Raw genomic sequence first — 18,048 nt, 5'->3', positions numbered from 1 at the left:
TTTACAGCCAACCAAAGCATCAATTTTTCCAGTCAGCAGAAAGTTAATAAATGCAACGTTCAAATTGGTCTTGTGAAACTTGGTTTTGTGATGTTGCCTAGCAAAGCAGATCCTGACTAACACAGTTTAAAAGCCTGACGTGCCACATAATGCACAAAGCGATATATATAAACCAGGAAGCAATCCAAAGGAAACAGCACATTTTAGCCCTGCTACAGCCCATCCACGAAAACACGGATGGAGAAAACAAGTGCTGGCTGCTTTAGCCAGCAAATGTAAGTATTTTTGTTTCTGTTTATCTCTGAAAGTATTAAGACTGCCTAAGTAATTTAAGCCAGGATTCCTCAGGGCTGTTTGTTTGGGCTTTGTTATCCTCTACTTCTGTTTATTCTCTGACATGGTTTTGAGAAAGACAAGGTGGCTGAAAGCTTGCCTCTCTCACCAATAGAAGTTGGTCCAATAAAAGCTGTTACCTCACCCACTTGTCTCTCTCTCATATCCTGGGACAAACATGGCTGCAATAACACTGCAAACAACAATTCAGAGAGGAATTTTGTAATTACATGTTCATTTTATATTAAATGTATTCAGTGATATTGTGTTCTTATCAGAGTATGCAGGCACCATAATGCATGTTATGAAACTGCTACTGTTAACTGAGATTTGTTAAGTGTTCTGATATTCTTGAATGAAAGGAGCTGTAGAAATTAAAAATATTGTAGACCATAACCTGAAAATTTTACTCTCTCCTAATTCAGGAAACTCTCTTTGGTTTCTAATGAAGTTTTATCAGAATAAGGACTGAATAAAAACGGAATTAGACCATTAGGGTTATGCCCTATAGAGAGTGACCAGTTTGGAAATATTCTGTAACTAATGCTACTAAAGAAATTTTTAAAAATGTAAATAAATAAAGAGGGCCAGATTTGCTACTTTGCCCTTATTAAAGCAGGGTGGGGGCTATCCTGGAGCCAGTTATGATTCCCTATTTTCAGTTAGGGTTGACAATTGTCTAATCACACAAACCCAACACCCTTGCCCTGACCCTTCCCTGAGGCTCCGCCCCTGCCCCACCCCTTCTCTGAGGCCCTGCTTCTGCTCACTCCACGCCCCTCCCTCTCCCCCCCCCCCGTTGCTAGCTCTCCCTCACCTGTATTCACTTTCACCAGGCTGGGGCAGGGGTTGGGATGTGAGAGGGGGTGCGGGCTCTGGGCTGGGGCCCGAGGAGTTCAGAGTGTGGGAGGAGGCTCCAGGCTGAGCCTGGGGCAGGGGCTTGGAGTGCAGGAGGGGGCTCAGGGATGGGGAAGGGGGTTGGGGTGTGGGAGGGGGTGAGGGGTGTGGGCTCTGAGAAGGAGTTTGGGTGCAAGAGGGGACTCCGGCCTGGGGCAGGGTGTTGGGGTGGGGGAGGGGGTGCAGACTCCTGGAGGGGCTTAGGGCTGGGGCAGGGGGTTTGGGGTGCTGGCTCTGGGAGGGGGCTCAGGGCTGGGGCAGGGGGGTTGGGGTGCTGGCTCTGGGAGGGGGCTCAGGGCTGGGGCAGGGGTGCTGGCTGAAGCTGAGTGGCGCTTACCTGGGATGGCTCCCCAGTTGGCAGCACAACGGGGCTAAGGCAGGCTCCTTGCCTGCCCTGGCTCCACACCAATCCCAGAAGCGGCTGGCACATCCCTGCGGCTCTTAGGGGAGTAGGGGACTCTGTGCGCTGCCCCTGCCTGAAGGCACTGCCCCCACAGCTCCCATTGACTATCGTTCCCAGTCAATGGGAGCTGCGGAGTCAGCACTCAGGGGCAGTGCACGGAGACCTCCTGATCCCGGCCTCAGGAGCCGCAGGGATGTGCTGGCCGCTTCTGGGAGCAGTGCAGGGCCAGGGCAGACAGGGAGCCTGCCTTAGCCCCGCTGCGTTGCCAGACTTTTAGTGGCCTAAAATCTCCCGGTTTGGCTTCAGTAGCCTCTGGGAGATAGAGCCCAATTCTGGGAGACTCCCGGCAAAACCGGGAGGGTTGGCAACCGTAGTTTCAGTCCAGCCTCAATGCAGGTTAGAGCAACCCAGGTCAGGGGCTGGTTGCTTTAACCAGTGCCAATTAAGGATAGCTGGAGTACAGTGCATCTAACCGCTCCTCCCCCATTCTCCTCACCTGCACCCAGGGCTATTGAGATGGCAATGCAGGAGCAAGCTAAATTGGCTCTCTATACTCTGGGGCCCTTCCCATGCTGGAGGTATCCCTGGCTAGAGAGATGCAGTCAGACTTTTATTCCCTTTGTGTAGCCTGAGAGGCACACAGGAAGCAGAGGAAGGCACATAATCTACCCCATTATCTATATCTATTCCCCCCCCCCCCCCACACACACACACGATGGATGCCTAGGATAGATGTGGTTTCAACCTCATGGGGAGGGCTCTGAGTCACTCCACAGAATTTTTTCCCAGGTGTTTGACTGGTGGATCTTGCCCACATGCTCAGGGTTTAACTGATGGCCATATTTGGGGTTGGGAAGGAATTTCTCCCCAGGTCAGATTGGCAGAGACCTGGGGCATACACACTGACTCCAGGGGTGCTCTGGGACTGGAGCACTCACGGAAAAAAATAGTGGGTGCTCAGCACCCACCAGCCACAGTTGTTCAGTGGGGCCCTGCTGATCAGCTGTTGGCAGCTGAGGGAGCGGTTATGGGGGAAGGCAGAGAGTGGTGGGCAGGCAGTGGCCTCGGGGAGGGGGTGGAGCAGGAGTGGGACGAGGCAGAGTGAGGGCTTCAGGGAGGGGGCGGGAAGAAGTGGAGCAAGGGTGGGGCTTCAGGGGAAGGGGTGGAGTGGGACCAGGGCCTCGGGGCAGAGCAGGGGTGGAGCTTTGATTGAGTGCAGTTTGGATGGATTCAAAGTTAGTTTTACATTTGTTTTTTGTTACCACACTCCCGAGAAGAGCTGTAAAACTGAATAATTAATTAATTGCATGTATTCTCTCAGTTTCAAATATTAACAAACAACTTCCATCTGTATAGTACACGTCGCCCACAGATACAGCTGGCAGTCTTGAGTTTAGCTGGCATCCCCTCACTAGCTTAATAGAGCTATACAGTATACAGCTATAGAAGGTTTACAACAGTACTTTGTTGGTGTGGGACAAATAATGCTTTCAGGAGCTGTAGGAGTTGTTCCATTAAGAATATTTTTAATGAAAACATGCACAGTTTTAGTGCAATCTGCTGCACACCCAAAGATTACAATATGCGTTTTTCAGAAGTGACTATAAGCGAGCAGTACACCTTAGTACTATGTCAAATCAGAGATTATCCAAATTGAAGAAGAGACACCTGACTTTCCCAATTTTTTTTCAGTTCTTACTGGAGATGGGCCTGTACCAAGCTCCCAGATATGACAAAGAAGCTTTGAGAATTTTTCCTGTTTCAAACTTAGATCACAGAAATGTAAGGCTGGAAGGGATCTTGACAAGTCCTTCAGTCCAGCCCCCCTGAGTTGAGGCAAGACCAAGTTATACCTAGCATCCCTGATAGGTGTTTGTCTAACCTATTCTTAAAAATCGTCAATGATGGGGATTCCTCAATCTGCCTTTGAAGCCTATTTCAGTGCTTTACTATCCTTATCTGGATTTTCATTTCATTAACTGCTCATGTCTTTATAAAGAGTCAAACCAAAACTGGATTCAAACACCCACCTGACCCACCATCTCCAACTCAAGGGATGTTTCAAATCAAAATCTAGCTTGAGCCTGATTCTAACAGTGTGCCCATCTTTAAATACCTTTCTCCACTCCTCACCCTCAGAGGCGAAATGCATCTGTGTCTCAGTAACATATTACCCGCTATATTCTTCTCTCATTATATCAGCTCAAGCCCACTGATTTAATTGGAGTAGCACTCGTCACTGTGTAATGACAGGAGAATTTAGCTTTATGAGAGGGAGTTCAGACTAATTTTTCCAATTCATCTACAGAGGAATTAAATGAAGGCAAAGCGTTATTGCCTGTATTGCAGGTTAGCCAAGATCCTGGGGCTGAGCACTCCTACTCTTGTCAAAAGGATTATTTTGATGACTCATTTACACTTGTAACTAAAGGCTGAGAGCATGAAAATCATCTGGGTCAATCTGATACAAATTCAAGCCTCAACAAGCAACAGATTAAGTGGGGAAAGTCTTAATCTAGAAAATAGTCTTGTGAGATTTACAACACCAAGCAGCACTCAGCATTATTACCAGGGGCGGCTCTAGGATTTCCACCGCCCCAAGCAGGGCGGCACGCCACGGGGGGCGCTCTAGCGGTCGCCGGTCCCGCGGCTCCGGTGGACCTCCCACAGACGTGCCTGTGGAGGGTCCGCTGGCCCCGCGGCTCCGGTGGACCTCCCGCAGGCATGCCTGCGGATGCTCCACCGGAGCCGCGGGACCAGCAGCCCCTCCGCAGGCACGTCTGCGGGAGGTTCACCGGAACCGCGGGACCAGCGGACCTTCCGCAGGCATGCCTGCGGGAGGTCCGCCGGAGCCGCCTGCCGCCCTCCCACTGGGACGCCACCCCAAGCGCGCGCTTGGCGTGCTGGGGTCTGGAGCCGGCCCTGATTATTACTTCATCGTCTTTGAGGAAGACCACTGTCGGCGTCTACAAGAGGCACACGAATGACATCACAGAGCATCAGCAGCGCACAATCCACTGACCGCGAACTTCCCACGCACCATCTGCAGCAAAATGTGCACCTCTAGAATTGGCTTGTACAGTCATCAGAGGGCACACCATGAGACCAACAATAGATGATCTGCACAGATTTGTCATCATCGGATCGATGGACTACCAAGATCTCATAAAAAACAAACAAAAACTCCAATAAACCAAGACTTGAGGGAAGTTGCACTGGAAAAAACTTGATGAATAAAATGCTCATATGTGAAGGAAATTTTTCTATTATACCTGTAAAATTTCTGGGCATTCTGATCTGATTTAAACTCAACATTCAAGTAGCAGGAAACTGATAATTGTCATAATTGTAGTAAGAATAAAGCCAGGATGAACATTAACATGGAACTATTGCAGCAAAAGCCTTAGGTATAGGCATGCAACACGTACTTTTTACCAATGGCTCATACAAAATTGCTTGAGTAGCCACAAACAGTATTATTTTATGATCAGGAAAGATCCTTTTAAATCTCATCTTTTACTGTGCACCGATAGGGTTTTAGAGTGATGGACCAGAGCTAACAAACATGTTTGACACTTCTATTACTCTAATAAACTACATGAGTCTTAACCTAAAGATTCTTTGGATTGATCTTTAATGACAAAATAGGCAATAGGTCATCAATAGTTTTTGGGGTCATTGATCTGCCATCTACAAATTTCCCATGACCCAACAGTCATCTTAATTCATCACAAATGTACCTGACATTGTGTATTACACAGTTTGGGCCAGTCCCTGAGAAGATCGGAACATCTACAAATCCCACTGAATGTAATGTAGGGTGTAGGCAGTTTACCCCTTCTGGCAATTTGACCTTTTAAAATATAAGGCCAAATCTTGAGGTCCTTAGTCAGCTTTCACTCAGACCTTACCTAATGCAAAACTCCTATTGATGTTAATGGGAGTCTTGCATGGGTAAAAGCTTAATAAAGACCTCAGAATTTGGCCCTTATTAATTAGATTGTTTCAGCATAGTAATATGAAACGGCTATGAAGAATTACTAAGTGAACATGATGTGGCTGTTCTAAAGTACTCATATGAGGCCATATTTAACTTCCCACAGGACAGAAATGGAAAATCTACTCTTTTCTTTTCACTGAATTAAAGGGAAAGGTGAAGTGCTTCCAGTTTCTCGGGCTAGAGGAAAATGCTCACAATTCATTTCACACAGTTTTTATCAGCTAAGAGATGACTCCAGTTGGAGTGCACAGGCACTGGCTGTTTTCACAGGATGCTGTGGGAAAGCTGCTTCAAAACTCATGTCCCTACTGCTCCAGGTCTTAGTCTGGATGTAAAGTCTTCCCATAATTTTCACCTCCTGTCTCAGTATCTCATAACCTACAACCACCACAGAATTCCTTCCTCCCATTTGTAACTTCTTACAGTGCTATGAACCATTCCTCTACTCCCAGATCAGTCCAGACAGATGTAAAAAAATCCAGATGGAGCCAGCAGGAGGCCAATTTAACAAACAAACAAACCAGAGACATGCAACCAGCCTTGGTGGGAAATGAGAGAAGTCCATAATTTTAGCTCTGTTAAACACAGCATAAAATGCCAGTATTTGCCAAATAGACAAAATACACTGGTTGGGGAATAATTTATTGCTTGTTGTCTTTTGAACAACAAGCAATAAATAATAAATTATAAATAATTTATTTGTTATAAAAAGAACTTGAAATGTGTGTCAGCCTCTAAACCATTGGTTTTCAACCTGAGGTCTGCGAACACCTGGGGGTCCACAGACTATGTCTAAAATTTCCAAAGGGGTCTGCACCTCCATTTGACATTTTTTTAGGGGTCTGCAAATGAAAAAATGTCGAAAACCCCTGCTCTAGATTGTTACCATGAGAACTGCAGAAATAAAATCAACATACTGGACAAACATTTAGAACAGTGAAATTGCTGAGGACAGATGTCTGTGTGGCCAGGCTCCATTTAGTGCTTAAAGCAGCCTTGAGAATGCTACATCATCATTACTCAATCTAAATATGAAGACAGAATGTTGTGGCAGCTGCAGAAAGGGTGGGAAAGACTATGATGAACCTAGGGTGACCAGATGTCCCGATTTTATAGGGACAGTCCTGATTTTTCAGTCTTTTTCTTATATAAGCTCCTATTACCCCCCCCCCACCCCCGTCCCGATTTTTCACACTTGCTGTCTGGTCACCCTAGATGAACCGAACAGTAGGATAGAGGCTGCTCCTTTTATGACGGCCACTGGGCAATCCCATCAGCCTCTGGGATTAGGCAGTGGTAGCATGGTCTGTGAAACATGAGTGTTCTGTTAGCGGGGCAGTGCTGCAACACCATCTTTCCCCATTGAAATGGCCTCTACTTTTTTGCCAGGTTGTAGGCCAGGGCCATTTTGGGATATTTGATATTCGTCCACATAAAAATGAATGTTGATAGAGAGTTTCCTTTTGTATCACAATAACCTCTTTCCCACTGTTCTTACTCCCGCACCTATAGGCCTCAGTGATCAGGCTTGTCACTTGGTGACAGTGAGCGGGCTTGTTGAATGTATGGTAGATGCAAAAGAAAAAACACAAGACCAAGTATCATGGACACTAACTTCTTTACCAAAAGAGATTCTCTCTAGGGCCACCCAAACAAGTCCATTTGCTCGCATGTGAAAATGTACTTCTGGGAATCCTGATGAACACAAGTTAACCAACTAACCATAGTTAAAGTTATAGTGGCTAACGACCACAACATTCATAATACTATTCTCAATGGGACATGTTTCTGATAACAATTCGTGGATGAAATTGACACGAGAAATAATTCTTCTGCTCTACTCTGCAGTGATTAGGCCTCAATCGGAGTAGTGTGTCCAGTTCTGGGTGCCATATTTCAGGAAAGATGTGAACAAATTAGAGAAAGACCAGTGGAGAGCAACAAAAATGATTAAAGGTCTAGAATACATGACCTATCAGGGAATATTGAAAAAAATGGGTTTGTTTATTCTAGAAAAGACAAGACAGTGGGGACATGATAACAGTTTTCACGTACATAAAAGGTTGTTACAAGGAGGAGGAGGAAGAATTGTTCTTTCTAACCTCTGAGGATAGGACAAGAAGCAATGGGCTTAAATTGCCGCAAGGGAGGTTTAGGTTGGACATTAGGAAAAACTTCTGAACTTCCAGGGTGGTTAAGCAACGGAATAAATTGCCAAGGGAGGTTTTGGAATCTCCATCATTGGAGATTTTTAAGAGCAGGTTAGACAAACATCTGTCAGGGATTGTCTAGATAATACTTAGTCCTGTCATGAGTGCAGGGGACTGGACTAGATGACCTCTTGAGGTCCCTTCCAGTCTTATGAGTCTATGGTATTCTCCCTGTTTTATTCATTTATTTGATCTGTGAAATGAGTAACTTCATTTTATTCTTCTAGTCTTTTAATGTGTTGTATTTTAAAAATAGTTTTCTAACATAAACATAGAAAAAGTATTGATACATTAATGTCTCTTGAACTATTGTTTTCAAGACAAGTAAGTACAAAAAATGAAGAACATTTATGCAATGAACTCAGCAAACAAAATACAGATATCAGGCCAGATTCTGATCTCATTTATACCAATATGAATCCACAGTCACTCCAAGTCAGCAGAGTGACTCCAGATTGATACTGGTATTATTTACAATTATTCAGTCCCTTGGGTTTGTCCTCAGTTGCTTTCACAAAAGTTGCAATGTTCAGTATTGTCTTACAACTATTGGTTATGAAGCTGGATAATAAACCAATGTCATGATTATACTATAGTAAACAAGTTAGTAGTAAGTGTCTATAACAAATGGAGAGATATTTAAATTTTCTGAAATCTGTCCCATTACAGGACTTCTTCCCTATCCAGTGTTTTTCTGAAGAGAGACCACATGAGAGATCTCAGAAGATACCTGGTACTCAAATATATTCAGTACTTAGTCCTGCCTTCTTCAAATACTCTCATCACTCTTTTGGGACTTTTAGGCAGTCTGTATACAATACTCATTCTGAAGTCTCCAAGCATATCATACAAGTCCACTGCTGTTTTTATTTCATACATAGCAAAAGCAGACATACTGGTTTTTGTTAGCATTGTTTCCAAGATGATCATGGAGCCATTTGATGTTAAAATCGTATCTGCAGCCTTTACAACAGCCCTGTGGCAGAATTTCCTGACTGCAAATACACATATGTGCTGCCTGCTGCTAAGCTGTGTTACTTTTGAGGCCCTTTTGATAAGCATATTTTCAGTAGAATCACGCCATATAAGGACTGTGAAATACGCCAGACGGACATCTAATATGATCTACACTGTAGTAATTGCAGAATGCATCATTTTCCAGATGGAGGACTTCCAGGAACCTTTTGGCCTCAACAGTCAATATATTTTGTTGCTTCACTTCTGTTACAGAGCATCATCTCTTCTCAGGTCTCTTAGTTATTCCATAGGCTTGTCTTTAAGGATAATCAATGTATATATTTACTACAAAATATTTTTTAATGTGTCTAACAGGTCTAGGCTAAAGACAAAGTAATGTACCTTCTAGAAGAAACAAGTACTCTATAGCCCAATATAGAGAATATGGAAAATGCTATTTTAAAAGTGATGGGGTTTGAATTATATAAACATAAGCCAGGCAATCCAGGATCAAGGCTGATTGTTTTATGACTAAGTATTTCAGTCTGTCATGCTGAGCTGATAAATGATGATATGTGTCTCAGAGCTGAGGAAAAGCTAAACTAATCAGAGGGTGCTGTCAGCCTCAGCACAAGATTTACTTGCTTGGAAAGGCGAGGACTGAGCCATAAAGTTAGTGATTTTATAGATGTGACAAATTTATTACCAATTTAAAATGGGTTTAAGAAATTAAGCCATCTGGATATCACTATTCATATTAAAACAATGCTTAGAGACTGAATCAGGGATACAGACCGCATCATGCCAATTGCTATAAAAATATGTAGTAAACAGCCAGTCCATGCCGCAAAGAGTTTACAGTTCAAGTTAATCATGACACTCAACAGGTAGACGAGCTGCGTGCATGCAGTAGCTAGCCACCTGCCTAGCCATTATCAACATGCAGGGTTCTGCAAGCAGCTCACACCTATTGTGATATCATGCCATAGCACACTACTTGCAGTTACTTTTATATAGTTACTTCAGCACATTAGCAAATAGCTCCTGAAACTTCCCCCAACTGAAATAAAGAGAAACCGAAGGGATAGATTATGACTGTCCTAAAGTGCGGGTTTCTAGTCACCCTTTCTCCTAGAGAATTTACGCAAGAGGCAACCATACTTTGGACAGCTGTGCTCCCAGCATGCAGTGAGGGGAAGATGGACTAGTGCTATCAACAGAGTGCCAAATCCCAGAGGACTTTGTACAGGAAAGGACTTGGCCATGGATCTGTGTGTGGCTGCTCTGAGGAAGAGTGTAGCGTGCCCTTGTTACACAGTTCATCTTGAGGCTTTATGCAGTTCATAGACATCATAATACCTCCAGCTGCTGCATTCCAGTGGTGCTACACCGGCTCCCCACAACATAGCTCAGGCTTTTACAAGCCATAGCCCTTCTCATATGGATACTAGATTTCTCTGATAGAAATTTTCAATTGACACTAGAAAGTCCCTGTTGCTTAGAAGAGGGAATGTGGTTTTAAGGTGAAGTTTCAGAATGAATGGCAGGAGCCCTGCTTCTATTCTTGGTTCGATCCCTTCCTGCTTTCTAACCTTGAGCAAATGATTTATGGCCAATTTTTCCAACATAGCCTCTAATTTGGTTGCCTAAATATCTGTGTTCCCAGCATTGGACATTTGTGACCAGGTTTTCACAGGGCCCAACCACCTATCAACTCAAATTTAAACCAATAGGAGCCGCAGATGCTCTGCCAATCTGCAAGTTATAGCTTTAGTTTAGCCTATAGTTGGAAAAAGGGAGATCCCAAAATGTAGGCACCAAAAATTAGAAAATTTGGCCTTTGACATCTATGCTTCCGTCTCCCCCACCTGTAAAGGGGGATAATAATGATTACATTACCTACCTCACAAGGGGGTTGTGAGGCTTCATTTTTGTGAAGTGATGTGGAATCCATAACGGTGGAAGTTGCTATGGAAATGAAAAGTGAATCAGGATATATTAACAGTATCGGTTGTCCAGCTTCCATACACAACCCTCATCTACTGTGTTTGCAAACATTCCAGATACATACACAGCTAGAATTCACCCACTGTGCTGCTTTAAATTCCAGGCTCACTATAACAATCTACTGATTTGAAAAGAAATACAGTATTCCATCACAATGTACAGATACGGCCAAAATCAGCTCACACTTTCAGTCAGCTCTAAATTTCCTTTTTTTGGTTTACATTAGACCCTTACAGCCAAGGTTGTACTAAGGTCTAGAGTAACTGTTTATGGTGGTAAACTTTCTCTGCATTTACACTGCCGTAAGTGAAAACAGGATTTGGTTACTTGGAACAATTTTTCAAGGGGCCACAATCCGGTTTCTGAAATTCCAGGTGCTTAAAGAGACACTGTCTGTGTCAATTTCCTGCAATATCTTTGGGAGATATTATTGAATTAAGTTTAAGTATCTTTGGGGTCATTGTATTAAATGCAAAAGTTATGTATTATTATGGGCTGAGATGATCAAAGGACTATATTGAACAATATGGCAGACAAGAATGAACTTATGGGACAATGTGTGCGAATGGAATTTCCTGGGAATTATCCAGGGAGAGGTGAATGCAAATTTTCCCTGCCTCTGGTTATGCAAAAACCCAGCCCTTTGAAGCTACTCCCTGAGGAGAGAAAGACTGTCTGCTGATTACCTGTTCCCAATGTCCCAAGATCAAAGACTCAAACTATATAAAGGAGAGACTCACAGATTGATGGGGGTTCTTGTTCTGAGCAAAAGCTGTTATGAACTTGTGACCACAGAAAAACTTCTTTGTGGAATTTGAAGGACTGAAACCTGCTAGAGCAGGGGTGGGCAAACTTTTTGGCCTGAGGGCCACATCTGGGTATGGAAATTGTATGGCGGGCCATGAATGCTCATGAAATTGGGGGTTGGGGTGTGTGTGGAGGGAGGGCTTTGGCTGGCGGTGCATGTTCTGGGGTGGGGCTGGGGATGAAGGGTTGGGGTGCAGGAGGGTGCTCAGGGCTGGACCGAGGGGCTCAGAGGGTGGGAGGGGGGTCAGGGATGGGGTAGGGTGTTGGGGTGAGGGGAGAGGCTCAGGGGTGCAGGCTCCGGGCAGCTCCCAGAAGCAGCGGCATGTCTTCCATCTGGCTCCTATGAGGAGGTGCGACGAGGCGGCTCTGTGCGCTTCCCCGTCTGCAGGTGCTGCCTCTGCAGCTCCCATTGGCCATGGATGCGGCCGGGACGTAGTTTGCCTACCTGTGTGCTAGAGCCTGACTGGAGTTGGGATGATCTCTAGTAAGCTTATTAGCATGCATATAGTTTCTTTTATTGTTTTTTAAATGTTTCCTCTCTAATGCATTCCCTTAAGGATAAATGTGCTTGCTTAGAAAGGATTGTGTGGTAAATGTGGGCAGTTATGCTGTTTATAACCTCTGAGGAGAAAGCAAAGTCGGCTTCTTCAGGCACTTTGACTTGCTGCGGAACTCTCAGTGTAGGCAGGGAACTGAGCAGCCTGGAAAGACCCTGGTAAGCAAGGAGAGAGATTTGAGTCTCTGCCCAAGAGAGATGATGGCTGAGGAGCTGCATGCCCTTGCTGGACCATGGAGAGGGAATACAGGTGCAGTTTCCCTGAAGTGTGAGGAGTTAAAAGCAGTTTCACTCATTACATGTCAGTCAGTCCAGTGCCAATGTCTAAGTTTTTGCATTTTACTATTTTAAACGTGTTCTCTGACCCTCAGTTGCTAGATCACCACCACACAAACAAAAGGGCAAACCCAACTACACAAGGGGACACAGGAGAATTGAGTGCACAGAAAGTACTCTCAAATGCACTAAAGGTGTAATTCATCTTGTGTTGAGCACTAACACATGACTTATGGTGCATGTGTCCTGTGATGGCCCTCTGGACCGGGCTGAATTTCACATGCAGTAAATGAAAAAAATAATAGAGAAAAATATTTTTCTCTAATTCGCTTTATTTCAGATAGAATAGTCTGAGGTGTTATTGAGTGGCAAATCTCTCTGAGGGAGCAGTATGACTGTAAAGTGGATGGCTGCTCTTTAGGTTTATGTTTGAATGCATTTTTTTCTGCCAAGTTTTCATGTGATAGACTTATTTGCACAAGTATGCCTGGCTGAGTAACCCCAAGATAATCTTAGTGCTAGTCTTTGCCTTCCTCTTCCCTTTATACTTGTATCTACTTATGATCCTCACTTGGTTTGTCACATCCAATTTAGATTGTGTCTAAGGGCACATCTATAGTACCCGCCCGGATCGGTGGGTAGTAGTCGATCTATCAGGGATAGATTTATCGCGTCTCATCTAGACGCGATAAATCGATTCCCAAATCGACGCCCGTACTCCACCTCAGCAGGAGGAATAAGCAGAGTCGACGGGGGAACCGTGGCAGTTGACTTGCTGCCGTCCTCATGGCTAGGTATGTCGAATAAGATACATAACTTCAGCTACACTATTCACGTAGCTGAAGTCGAAGTATCTTAAATCGATTCCCCCCCAATCCTCCCCAGTGTAGACCAGCCCTAAGGCTGGATCTTTAATTGTTTGTGTGAGGTGCATAGCACATTTTTGGATACTGTTCTTCCCCACACCCCCAAATCAAACCATGAATGAATGAATAAAATTACAGAAGTACTCAATGGGCTATGAGTTATAAAGATACCAAGCTCTTACATACTAATACTGAGATTTTCAAAGCCATCCAAATCCCTTTGGCAGCAATGATAGTAACTAAGATAGAGAAAAATCATCTGCTTAAGTGCAAACGTTTGCTAATTAGCAACAATGTCAAATAATAGTGCAGAAAATGCAAAACAGAAATGGAGTGAAATCTGTTTGACATGATCACTCAGAGAACTCAGGGCCGGTTTTCTAGTAAAGGCAAGGCAGAATTGTGCTCAAATCATTTAGAGAAACTTTGGAGTCATCTCTTAAGATAGGAGGTTGCCTAATAAGGCTGGTTGGTCCCTTTGATAAGTTTTACTTTGGATCTATTTTATTAATGTGATATGTTGTCAGATGTTCCCATTCTGAAAGTTCTTTCTACATGTTACTTTAAACTGGATATTTCTTTTTAACTGGACTTTATTCATGGAAAATTATTTGAATGTAAAGTATTGTAACTAATGTTCAGGTGATTGTGTTTCTGCTGTATTACAATCCTTAAAACATGAAACCTCAAAATGTCCTTGCATTATTTAGCCACTGAAGAAAAGGTGCTCAGTATATTTTTATCAAGATTTGATTTGCTGCTATTTGTTTATAAACATGAGTATCATTTTTTTAAAATTAAAAATGTACGTGTTGGTTTTCTGTGTTTCAAAAGTGTCTTTCACCACCACACCTGTGGCCCCATCCTGCAAAAACTGATGTAGGCGAATGGCTGTTGTCATGGGAGTGGTCCCATTGACTTTAATGAGGCTTCTCACATCTGTAAGGACTTGTTTACATGATGAGGTAATGCACAAGGGTGTCATTTCTAAAGTGCACTAACATGTGCATTAATTGGCCCATGTTGACCCTGCTGGTGCTCACCACAGGTTCCCACCATGGTCACACCACCATAGTGTGCCTTGCCCCACCATGTAGAAAGTCCTAAGAGAAGGATAGAGCCTTGAATATGTGAAATCACAACATGGTTGGAATCATTTTGTCATATGTTTCTAAGGGTCCCCTTCCTTCCATGTCATAGAAACATACAGCTGACATTTCCTTCTCCTCACACTTGATTTTGGAAGTGAATTAAAATAAATTTAACCCATAGCTTTCTTAAAAAGAAATAAAATAAGACAGTTCCACAGCTCACCCTAGTCTAGAATACAGCAGTGCTTTTAAGGTTTTACCTACACCATTAGTAGTCACAGTAGAGAAAATCCTCCCACTCACCAGCATGGGTGTAGGCCAGGGGCAGGCAAAGTTTTTGGCCTGAGGGTTGCATCAGGTTTCATAAATTGTATGGAGGGCCAGTTAGGGGAGGGGGTTGTGGCTCAGCCCCCACCTCCTATCTTCCCCCTCTGGGACACCTGCCCCATCCAACCCCCCCATTCCCTGATGGCCCCTGTGGGACCCCCCCGCTCCCTGTCCCCTGACTGCCCCCGGATCCCTGCCACCCCATCCAACCCCTCCTCTCATTCTTGACGGCCCTCTCAGGACCTCTGCCCCATCCAACCACCTCTTCTCCCTGTCCCCTGACTGCCTCCAGAACCCCTGCCCCTGACTGCCCCCTGCCGCCCCATCCAACCCCCCCTCCTTCCTGACTGCCCCCCTGGAACCCCTACCCCCATTCAACCCCCCGTTTTCCCCTGATCACCATTCACACCCCTGCCCCCTGACCACCCCCCCGAACTCCCCTGCCCTCTAGCCAACCCTCACTGCTCCCTGCCCCCTTACCGCGCTGCCTGGAGCACCAGTGGCTGGCGGCACTACAGCTGCACCTCCCAGCTGGAGCCAGGCCATGCCGCCGCTGCTGCCACCACGCAGCTAGAGCACTGGGTCAGGCCAGACTCTGCAGCTGCACTGCCCCAGGAGCTCACAGCCCCACCGCCCAGAGCATTGCGCCGGTGGCGGAGTGAGCGAGCCGAGGCAGCGGGCGAGGGGGAACAGCAGGGGAGGGTCCAGGCTAGCCTCCCAGGCCAGGAGCTCAGGGGCCGGGCAGGATGGTCCTGCAGGCTGGATGTGGCCTGCGGGCCGTAGTTTGCCCACCCCTGGTGTAGGCCATATGTGCATTAGACTTATTGCACTGGGGCAGGCTGAATTTGAGCAAGTCACACAGCTATGCAGGGTCTCCCTCTTTGCTGCCAAGGAGAGGGTCTGGTAACATGGTGGAGGCACAGATGTAGTGACGATCTACTGATACACAGCTCCTTCACTCCTTTTGCCCTGCAGCGGCAGTTCGCTAGGATGTGGAGCCTGTGTCAGTCCCTGAGATTGTAATAGCAGTTGTGAAGCAGCTCTGCTCCCTCTCTGAGGCTTAAGGGTTGCAAACGGGTGGGTATATGGTTTCTCCTCTTCTGGCCCCCTTGGAGTTCCCCAGCACTTGAACCAGTTACTTGGGGCATACACTGAGAAGAATATGTGCCTGTGAGAGACCAGTGCTCAGTGCTGGGATCACAGTGACCATGGATGGACAGATCCACCAGCCACGACACTAGTGCAAACAGATAAAAATAACTTCAAATAGCTTTTTAAATGTGTGTGTGTGTGGGGGGGGAGATCAAACACCTACGCTTCCTAATGCCTATAACACTACAAAGCTCATCACATACATTACCCTTTAACAAATCCTTTCCCACCAGCAGAGTTACAGGCTACAGCTTTCATTGTGCCACTGACCTAAGTTAATTTCATCTCTCTACATCCTGTATGGCTTAGGCCCTTTAAAAACTGCCTCATTCCTTATATGATAGCAGGACAGCTGAGATAAGTTTAGGCATTGAATGTAATCTCTCTGGTTAAACAGAAAGGTCCTTGACTCTGGACCAGGGGTTGGCAAGCTCTAGCAGGAAGCTGCGGCCAGCACATCCCTCGGCCCGCAGCGCTTCCTGCCGCCCCCATTGGCCTGGGATGGCGAACCGTGGCCAGTAGGAGCCACGATTGGCCGAACCTGCCGACACAGCAGATAAACAACTGGCCCGGCCCGCCAGGGTGCTTACCTTGGCAAGCCGCGTGCCAGAGGTTGCCAACCCCTGCTCTGGACTATTCCTCTGCCTTGAACTGACAGATCTGGTGACCCTCATGGAATGCAGAAATGCTTTCCCAAGCTTTTCCAGAAGAGGCTGGAATAACACAAGAAGACAGAAAGTTATTTGTAGGGATTGGGGTTCCCTTTTCCCAACCTGTTGGGTTGTTTTGAAAGCGTTAAATCATTCTTGTTTTGCACTTAGGCACTTTGGTAATTTTTTACATATATACATGTAGGACAGTCTTTCACTGCAGGCTTTAGCCATCAGGTCAAGTCCATTAGCTAATCTCTCTGGGTTAAACAGAAAGGTCTTTGACTCTTACTTGGCATCTACTAAAACAGCTTTGTAAACACCCAGGGATGTTCAAAAGCTTTCATTAAAAAGCTTCTACATAAAATAAATAATAAATAATAATAATAATTAATCAGAAGCAGCTTTCTCACCCACGCTATCACTGGAACAATCTGCTATTTAGGCAGTAAATTATGATTTTATTCCAGTAATTTACAAAATCTTGAAAATACCCTAAGGCACTCTCAGAAAATAAGAAATATGGCTGAAATTAATATTTATTTACTGAATTGTTTTCAGAACAGAAACGGTAATGATTTGAGCACTTCAAGGAAGAAGTTGTGTCATTAGTACTGCATGGAACACCGTCTGGTGTATTCAGCCACTAAGGGCCATATTCTGAACCTTTGAGTGTTATTGAGCAGCACTTTACTCCACTAAAAGTCCCAATAACTCCAAAAAAGGAGGTATACTCAAGTAACAAAGGGTGCCAGAATCCAACTAATTAACATTGCAAAAATTAATACATAACACAACATAGAGGACACCTTTAAAAAACAACTTTAAAATAATGTATTGGCTTCTTTCCATCTTCCGCTTTAGTGGGGGTTAGAAAAGGAGAAAAAGAATGAGATAATTATTTGCAATTTCTTTTCTTTCATAATTACATAACCTTGCTCAACTATACTGATTGTGGGAGAAGAAAAAAGGTTGCAGATAAGTCTAGTGCAATTGCACAAATTTGCACTTCTCAAAGGTTACTTACCAATTACATCATTCGTCTGTCTAAGGGCTTGGCTACACTTGAGAGTTGCAGCGCTGGGAGTTACAGAGCTGGTCGTACAGCTGTGTAGGGAAAGCGCTGGTGTGTGGCCACACTTACAGCTACCAGCGCTGCAGTGTGGCCACATTTGCAGCGCTGTTGGGAGTGATGCATTATGGGCAGCTATCCCAGCGTTCAAGTGGCAGCAACGTGCTTTTCAAAAGAGGGAGGTGGGGTGTAGTGTGACAGGGAGCGGGGGAGAGAGAGAGAGTGGATTTTTGGAGCCGACACTGTGTATCAGCTCCCTGCCTTGCAAAATCAGAAAAATTTCCTGACCCCTTACTCTTAACTGCAAACAGCCTGCAGACCAGATAAGCAGCTGCTCCAACTGACTCCCTTTCTCCCCCCTGCCCCCGCTGTTTCTATCCTCAAGCAAACACTCATCCCCCTGCCTGCCTCATTCACAGGGGTTATCTCATTTGATTGTTCACA

General features: G+C 45.1%; 1 protein-coding gene and 1 long non-coding RNA gene across 2 annotated transcripts; one reads left to right on the top strand and one right to left on the bottom strand.

Moving 5' to 3' along the window:
* The first annotated feature begins 215 nt into the window (after positions 1-215).
* LOC120372344 lies at positions 216-10,631 on the top strand. Its single transcript, XM_039489376.1, has 2 exons — positions 216-275; positions 8,513-10,631. Exons 1-2 carry the CDS (start codon positions 238-240, stop codon positions 9,195-9,197), a joined length of 723 nt encoding a protein of 240 aa, XP_039345310.1. The 5' UTR covers positions 216-237; the 3' UTR covers positions 9,198-10,631.
* LOC120372346 lies at positions 9,032-16,598 on the bottom strand. The gene is made up of 3 exons (XR_005584910.1): positions 16,473-16,598; positions 10,704-10,768; positions 9,032-9,117 (listed from the first exon to the last, which is right to left on the bottom strand). It is a non-coding gene; the product is annotated as an uncharacterized LOC120372346 (long non-coding RNA).
* Between the last annotated feature and the right edge of the window lie 1,450 nt (positions 16,599-18,048).

This window comes from Mauremys reevesii, linkage group 9 (assembly GCF_016161935.1).
Source record: "Mauremys reevesii isolate NIE-2019 linkage group 9, ASM1616193v1, whole genome shotgun sequence".
NCBI lineage: Eukaryota > Metazoa > Chordata > Testudines > Geoemydidae > Mauremys > Mauremys reevesii.
The sequence above is the reverse complement of the archived record's forward strand: the minus strand, read 5'-3'. Positions and strand labels throughout refer to the sequence as shown.

What these genes read in the sequence shown, in the direction of transcription:
- LOC120372344 (XM_039489376.1), top strand. Translation starts at nt 238, where the DNA reads ATGGAGAAAACAAGTGCTGGCTGCTTTAGCCAGCAAAT. An exon ending in GGCTGCTTTAGCCAGCAAAT is followed by an intron (nt 276 to 8,512) that starts GTAAGTATTTTT and finishes GTCCCATTACAG; the next exon opens with GACTTCTTCCCTATCCAGTG.